This window comes from Oxyura jamaicensis, chromosome 13 (assembly GCF_011077185.1).
Source record: "Oxyura jamaicensis isolate SHBP4307 breed ruddy duck chromosome 13, BPBGC_Ojam_1.0, whole genome shotgun sequence".
NCBI lineage: Eukaryota > Metazoa > Chordata > Aves > Anseriformes > Anatidae > Oxyura > Oxyura jamaicensis.
In genome coordinates, this window is record NC_048905.1 from 9,129,788 (window position 1) to 9,138,387 (window position 8,600).

The window sequence follows — 8,600 nt, forward strand, 5'->3', positions numbered from 1 at the left end:
TTTAGTTTGAAATACTCCCAGCAAGAATTATTCTCTCTTCCTTTGAAAGGTTATGGCATTGATTGGCATTGATTAACATCTCTGACTCTTAGGTAGTTTTCTTCTGCTTGTTTCAATCTGGATTTTTTTTCCAAGTATGGGTTGGCTTTCTGGATGAAAGAGTGGAAAGATGTGAATCTCTAAGCATGGAGATGATGATAGCATGAGAAAGAGAAAGCAAGCTGCAGAACCAAGAAGAAAAGCAGTATTTAGCAGAAAGCATATTTAGACTGATGCCATTTCTGCTTTTAGAGCGAGAAGACAAAAGTAGTTGTGTTCTGTTCCTGCACGGTAATCGAGCATTCACGGTATGTGAGTGATACCACTCCCAATTGCAGTAGTGGTCACAGTTTATCTGCAGCTAAAAGTCCCTGGCTGATGCTATTAGCTGGAGACATTAGGAAACAACCTGTGGTGCAGGCTGATACACGGAGCAGCGTGGCACTAGCGACGTGCATTGCATTAAACGCAGCAGGGATGAAGCCAGACAAAAGCATCAGTGCTTCAGGCAAAATGGCAAGACAGCAGATCAGAGAGACGCTGGCAATGGGGAAATGTCTTGCCTGCAGAATAGGGAGCTTTTTCTTACTTTAAGTCTTTGGCCTTGTATAAAACTGCAGAAAGATTTTCAAGAGAAAGCAAAGAGCCGTGCTGGCACCAAAGGAGCTCAACCAGCGCATGTCAGCAGGTGCAGGCAGCAGTGCCAGGGTGCTCCTCCGTCCTTTACGGTCACTTTGAACCCTGACACATCTCCCTGTCTATCACTGCAGCTTTCCTCTGTCCCCAAACATAAGCTGTCATTACTGCGATGCTGAAAGCACAAGAGATGCCTGACAAACCCACAACACCGCACCCAAGTGAGCCGCCACGCTGCGGCCCACGTGCCTGGCCGTTCCCACTGGATCATTCAGGGCAGGCTGTGATTTTGATTTTTCCATTTTTTTAAAAAAAAAATCTGAGGGCTGCTGAGGAGCCAGCAGCCGCCTGCAAACACAGATGGTGGCTGTGGAAGGCCAGGGGAGACCCAGGCAGAATCACCTCCCTGCAGGCCAGAAGCCATGCGGCTGTGGGACAACGGCTCCCAAGGGTTTGGGGCTCCCAAGGGTGCAGGTTCCCGAGGGTTTTGGGCTCCCGAGGGTTTTGGACTCCCAAGGGCGTTCATCGGGGTGCTGCAGGCGCTGAGAGGGCCCAGGGGGTGCTGAGGGAGACATGAGCACCCCTCACAGCTGCGGGGTGCCTCGAGGGTGCCGTGGGGGGGGTGCCTCAGGGCTGCGGGGCACTGACGGGCCCCAGGGCGCCGCCGGCCCGGCGGGGCGGGTTAAGCCGGACCCCGGGGGCACAAGCGGGGCCGTCGGCCCCCCGGTGCCCGTTAACCCGGCGGCGGAAGCGGCGGCCGGGCCGGGCCGCCCAATGGGCTGGTGCAGCGCGGCGGCGGGGCCGGCACTTCCTGGGCCTTGCAGCCGGCGGCAGCGGGGCGAGAGCCGGGGCCGGGGGCCCGCAGCTGAGCCCGGCGCCCTCCACCAGCACCATGCCCTTTGACTTCAGGAGGTGAGTGCGGCCCGGCCGGGTGGAGCAGGGGATGGAGCCGCCGCCTCCGCTCCCCGCCCGGCCCCGCGGCCTCCCCCGGGTCGGTGAAGGCGGGCGGGGTGAAGCCGAGCGAGCCGTCCGGGTTAGGGAGGAGCGGCAGGGAGGCGAGAAGTAGGGCTGGGAAGGGACGTGGGAAAGCCAGGCGTGCGGTAATTAGCGTTATATAATGGCGTTGTGCAAAGGAGAGCGGGGCGTGCGGAGTTTCGGGCGCCCCCGGGTGCCAGGGGTGGAGCGGCGGGGGCTGCCCGGCCGCAGGCAGCGCCTCGGCCCCGGGGAGGCTCCTCCGGGGCGGGTGGGGGTCGAGGTGCTGCCAGCCTGCAGGGCCCCTGGGCTGGAGTTCCTGGGCTGGAGATCCAGGTGAATCCCCAGAGACCCCTTGGGTTATGGTGGAGTAACGATTCGTTTCCCGCTTGACCCCCTCCAGACCCTGAGAGCTTTCCAAATCCACGCTCATTGTGTGCAAAGTACATGGATTTGTACACACTGCATGCAGACTGCAGAGATCCATACCCACTGCGTGCAAAGTGCACAGATTTGTACACACTACGTGCAAACTGCACGGTTCATGCACATTGCATGCAGAGTGCAAAGATTTGTACACGCTTCATGAACACTGCGTGCAAAGTGCTCAGATTCATGCACACTACATGCAAACTGCTCAGATAAGTCTCACCTAGGTTTCATCAGAACATTAGGATTTGAATCAGAATACGTGAGTTTGGGGGAGTTGAGAGGTATCAGGTGTTCCTTACTGCTTCACGAGTTAAACCATCATGAGCCATCCAAAACCAACCATTTGAGGAGAAAACCGCGATAGGGTATTTTTTTTTTTTTTTTAGTTCTCCCAAACAAAAGCTGTGTACTGTGTTTTTGCTGTAATTCTAAATCAGGCCTCTCATTTATACAGGCTAACATGATCTTGTATGTGATCCGTGAGGCACTATTGAACATGGAGGCAGTTGCTTCTGAATGAAAACTTGCTGACGCTGGAAACAGCATCTGCTGGATCATGGGGGATCCGGGTCCCAGAGCCCTGTTTCTGCTTTTGTCTAAAACTTGGTAGAAAAATTCTTCTCAGCTTTGGAGACATTCTGCCAGCTGCAAGTCCTGTTGCCGTCTGTTTTCAGGCTTGTAGAATACACGAACGATAAGGAATCCTGGGTTGTGGCTGTCACTTTATAATAGCAGATAAAATGTTATTTCTGATGTCTTAAAAATGTAATTTTTGTTGGGTCTCAGAATGCACATGTGGAAAACAGGCTCATAAAAAGTAATCACCTTAAGAGAAAGCACTAGTGCTAAACTTCAGAATGGTACAAGGGCATTGAATAAAAGCTGAGTTTCAGAGTTTGGATTACTGAGGTATAAAAACATAGAGGCATCAGTTCCAATCTGCATTTTAAAGATTCACAGTCCCGAGTAAGTTCTGTGTCACCAGGTTGGAGGATTAGAAGTAGACGTTTCAAAGCACCTGCTCGTATGATGCAAGCATACTGAGGTTCATCTTTTCTGCAGAGATGAGACTTCAAAAGGCTGCAGTTGGTAGAGCCAAGAACTTTGTATTTTATGGTACAGAGAGACTTGTCATGTGCAACAAACTGCTTTCCTGTTTTAGCAACATGAACAAAGTTCAGGAACATAATTTTAGCAAAATTCAGAGACAGTCATTTGGCTGATGTGGTTTTTGTTCATTGTGCTGCCAGTGGAACAAAAATCTGTTGAGGTTGGAAAATTTTACTGTCGTAGGTAAAGAATGATGCATGCATTAAAGAACTTACAGTTGCTTCCTGACAATGACATAACATACAGCACAATACTCGTAGAGAAAGAAAGTTACTGCCTGTAACGTTTCTCAATGAAGAGGTTTTCTGTCACGTAAAATGCAAGGATTTTCTTTCAGAGATTTCAATTGGATGTTCCCTTTGCAAGGTACAGCTTGGCACCTTAAAATACTATAATACTTAAATGCTTTAAAGTGTGTTATACTTTTGTATGATTAGAGGGTTGGATTGTTCAATTATTTTTTTTTATAAATCTGCCCCTACATATCTTCTAGAGTCCAAAATTTAGAGGTTCAAGTGGAAAGGCATTGGTGTTTTCTGGAAGCCACAGGTTTCACCAAAAAATCTCTATTCTTCAACTAAAAATCAAGACATTTCCAGCCATTTGACTAAATCTTTTGTATCTCCTAGACTTTAGGTTCAAATTTGTCCAGATTGAAGAACCCCAAGTGCTTAAACCAGTTCCTTGGAAGTTGTCTCCCAGGTTCAGGGTCTGAGGCATATTGGTTGGTATCAGACGTGGCCATAGTTTGTTTTGTTGCTTGTACTGTACTTTTCTTTTTCTGTAAGACTTGTGTGTTCTTGGCTTATCAATGATACCTTTTGCTGATAAAAAGTACATTTAAATTATAAATAAAAGAATATCTTTACAGCAAAGTAATTTCAAGTGAATAATTAATTCTGTCCCGAGTAACTTTAGGCTGTTAGTAATCCTTAGTACTTGCCTAATGCTTTTCACTTTTCAAAGCATTTCATGTTCACTAATCTCTACAGTCCTGCTGTGATGTTAGAAGGGAATCAAGCTTTTATTTTCCAGACTGGAGGCTTCGGTACAGGTCTGTTCAGTGCCTGTCACGAGACACCAGCCCTCCTGCAGAACTACTAAATCAGTTTGTATTTCTGGAATGCCCGGTTCCTTCGTAATTTTTAGAACATATTTGGCTGAGAGAGCAAAAGAGGTTTTTGCTTGTTGCGTTTCCCCCTGTTAGAACTTGTGTCGGCAAAGCCACTTTGTACCTATCTGGGGATTTTGAGGTATGCAGCTGGAGCAGAAAGGGTACTTCCCCCTCAAGCCTTTAAGACTCAGTGTCACCTGTGTTTTTGCAGCTTCCCTAGATGTAAAAATCCTAATGAGATTAAACTATAAAGCCTGGGTCATCTTGAATGGTGCTTGCAGGCCAGGTTTCTCACATGTGTGATCCACTTAGCAGGGAGGCTTAGCTTCGGTGGTGCACAGAGTGCTGGAACTGAGCCTGCTCTGGTGCTGGGAATTACAGAAGTAAAAATGAAGTGACTCCTGCTCACTGGAAGTAGACGTGGCATAGAGAAACGTGGCTCTTGAACCTGGTGGCTTTTCTTGGCATCTGCCTATTTGCATGGAAGTTACTGATGGCTTTGTAGCAGCTGCTGAAACTTCTGAACTGTGTTGGTAGCTGTAACTGATCGGACTGGGAGGAACTAAAATAGACCATTCTGAAATCAAGTTTTGTTCTAATTGTGGGTAATTCTCAGTTATGCTCTGACCACTGTTTTGTGGGCATAGAGCAGCAAATATCTGTGAATCCTCAATGTTATGTTCAGTTGAACAGTTCAGAATTTATTTCCCAATACTGATCATCGTGATGTTTTGATTAGGGTTTTTGTTGTTGTTTTTTCCCCGTATGGCTTAATAACCTCAATGAAGTACTGTTGTTCAGCAGTATGTTATACCTGGATTTTGGAGGTCATGGGAAAGGAACCAGGCTTAGAAGGGATTTTGATTTAAGCGCTAACTTGGAGTGGAAGTTCTTTGTGGCAAATACTCTTATTCCCTCTGCACAGTACAGTGGGGCCCCAGTCAGCTGTTTTTTGCTAGAATAGTAATAATTGATGCTTTCTGCATGGGTATTCTGATTCAAATCTAAATTTTATATATATATATATATATATATTTGTTGTTTTGGGACACAGGAAGGTCTTTGCTTTGTTTCCCCTTAGTCTTTTTTTAAATCAAATTGTCCAGTGTTAACTGAGGCTGACACACTTTTGACGTGATTGCTTTCAGGAGAGGCAGTATGTTTATGAATGTTTTTAATTTCGACCTGCAAGGTGTGATGGCTAATAGGCAGACTGATGCTCGAGACAACTGACCTGGCACAGTTGCGAAACTGTCGATACAGACTGCTTCAGCAGCCTCGGGGAGCTCTGTCCGCCTTCGATTCCCCACCAGATCAGTGAGATCAAATGGGTGGATTGTAGGCGATTTGGAGTCTAAAGAGAAAAATCTTTGTTCTGAACTAAGCAACCCCTTGGACAACAATTTCCCAGTCACTTGCAAGCTGAAGGAAAATAGCTTGCTTTTAGTCCTCAGGCTTAAGGAAAGAAGGAGCAAAGCTCTCATAACTGTAGTGCTTGACAGGTTTGTGGGGGTCACGACTTGAAATCTGAGGGGTTACAGAAAGATGTTGCTTAAATTTTGGGGGAGTTGTTCAGCTTGTGTTTGAACATTTGCCAGTTGTAAGGCAGAAATAGTGACTAAATGATGTTTTGGCACTGCCTAACGAATATCAAACGCCAGTGGAAATGTACATATTTACTCAGGAGCTTTAATTTGCAGTCTCTTTGTGAAGTCTGAGGCGGTTCAGTTTCCCATCAGACTGCAGCACTCCATCCACCTGTTTGCTCTCTCTCAGCACATTGTTTAACAAGCCACATAAATACATAGTGGTTCCTTTGGGAAAATTACTCACTGAACTTTACAAATGAGCTCACGGTGTCTGTCCCATGGAGTGTATGCAGTGCTGATAGCAGCAGGTATCACCTGTTCTTGGCTGAAACGGCGTGGGGAGGATAAGAAAGAATGAGCAGCCGAGGCCAGCTGGGACGGTTTCTCCTGGTTAGATGACTTGTGCGTGTAGCAGTGGCCTGTCGAAAAGGTTTACATGTGCCCTGTACTAAGTTGTGCATGGTTACGCTCCCTTCCGCAGCCCTAAAGTTTGCCTCTTGTATAACTCTGTTCAAAATCTTAAATCTCCTATGGGATGTACTTGGTAGCTGACTTCCTAAAGTAGCTTCTACATTTCCAGCTCGTGGCGTAACACCGTTCTGTGTGGGTGCCTCTGCGCTTTGCAGAGACCCGCACTTTTTTCGTTAGCCTCTGAAACGCCAGCTGACCGTTTCAGCACACCTGGTAGCTCTACAAGCATATTTTCATAGTGAACTTAACCATGCCTGGCACGCGTGCTCCTCTCTGCGTTGTGCAACGCGCTGGTAAACAAGCCTTCCCGGGGCTGTTGCTGCCGCCTTACGTAACCGCCGGGGTTGGTTGTGGTGCCAGGCAGCAGCGTGACTGACTTTGTTTCAACAACAGCCCTTTGAGAGCACCTGAAAAATTATTCTGCAGTCGGATGGGCACACAGAGCCATACAGACAGAGCCTGTTGATGTTTATGCCACCAACAACTGACTATGCATGGAGTGCGTGTGTGTAAATATTTCTTCCTGAGTCTCCTTAATCCATTACTTGCCTTAAAGTAGGAACAGTTACCTACTCCAGCTGAGTAAGGACAGGAGCATTAAAGTCTGGCTTTGTAGGAAAGTTGTGAATTGTTCCTTCTGAACTTTAACTGGCCAGCTTTGTTCACTCGTTGGTGACACAGATGCTTTCTTCATGGCATCATAGTTCATTGCTGTAAAAATGACTGAATCACACAGTAAACAGAGTTGAAGCAATCCCATGGAGTGAGAGAAGCTGCACAAGTTGTACAGCTTGTATTTTGAAGCGTGCATGTGTATTTTTTTAGGTTTGTAATTCCAACAGCGGAGGTGGCGAGAAAAGAATAGTCTTGCAACAAAAGAAGAAATCATCTGTTTTCTTTGTCTTCTATCCAAGCACAAGCTCTGAAGTGTTGTCTAGGTATTCCCGCACCAAGCCAGCTGCCCCTGGAATGGAAAACTTATTCTGCCAAAAAAACTATGAACAACAGTCTTGTTGCGATCTACAAAATCTTCTACTGAAATATTTGACTATTTTAGTACTGCTCATGGCAGACACGTACCAGTAAAGACTGCAGTCAGATGGACAGCGCAGTTGGCTGCATCTGAATTGTGTTTGGATGTTTCTCGTTTTCCTTTTTTTTTTTAAGGATATTTCCAAATGAGGTGTATATAGTTTAATCCAGAGAAGGTAGAAACACAGAGTGGCTTTTAATACAGGAGGCTTCGAAATGCTGTGTTAATGTAGACAGGGATGCAGAACTGCTAACAGGATTTCAGGCAGTCATGATTGGTTGGTATTTATTTAATAGTCACGTCCTAAGGCAGATCACTTGCTTTCTTCATTGCTGTCCATCTCCATAGACCACTAAAATACCAGTGCAGCCAGTAATGTAAATATAACTTTGTGATTTCAGATAAAGGTGAGGTCCTGGAGCCTCACTGATGGATTCTACGTTACTAAGTCAAACGTGAGCAAACTGAACTGGCACCTGAATCCGGCTGCTGGGTTGTGGCAAGCGCTCTCATGACCAACAAGCGCTGGCAAACCTGGTCCCAGCTGCAGGCTGCGGCTCTGGCTTGGGTCTGTGTTGGCTGGGTTTCTGTAGGGGTGGGATCGATACGGGGGTTTCTTGAAAACCGAGTCAAAGCCAGGAGCTGCATGGGGAAACCAGGCGATAGTTCTGAGCTGTACTTGCTTGTAGGAGTACAGTTACATGCAACTGAAAAACGGCACCAAGTTGGGGAGGCATGGACAGGAATTCTCCTCTTAGATTGGAATTTAAGTAGGAGAACCTGAACTGGTCACGTCAGGAATTCCCTGCTGGTACTGAAAAGTCTTCCTGTCATGCAGCAGTGTGGACTAGCCTTCGTGCTTTTGTTTGGAAGCCTTAAGAAGATGGAGCTATTCTTCCATTTTTTTTTAGTGGCCCTCCACTTTCCTGGCAGAGGTTGTTTTTTGTTGTGCAGTTCTGGGGAACGTAGAGGTGCACGGTCCAAATCTCCAATTTGTGTGCTGTCCTAGGGCAGCTGGGGTCTAAATCTTTCGGAAGACAGCTTCCATAGAGGACAGGTACAAGGTTCTGATGCTGCCTTAATCCTACAACATCTTGTTTCAAGGTGTTCAGCAGTACCGGGCACAAACAAAGTCTTTATGTTTGGCGATTTCTAGAAAATGTGGGAAGATATCTTACAATTTATTTATTTATTTATTTTTATT

At 46.6% G+C, this 8,600-nt stretch overlaps 1 protein-coding gene across 1 annotated transcript in view; it reads left to right on the forward strand.

Moving 5' to 3' along the window:
- The first annotated feature begins 1,438 nt into the window (after positions 1–1,438).
- The window catches only part of ERGIC1 (endoplasmic reticulum-golgi intermediate compartment 1), a 59,466-nt gene continuing 52,304 nt past the window's right edge, over positions 1,439–8,600 (forward strand). Inside the window, exon 1 of the mRNA XM_035338430.1 lies at positions 1,439–1,587. Coding sequence (XP_035194321.1) covers positions 1,568–1,587 — 20 coding nt within the window. The 5' untranslated portion in view covers positions 1,439–1,567. The remainder of the gene's footprint in view (positions 1,588–8,600) is intronic.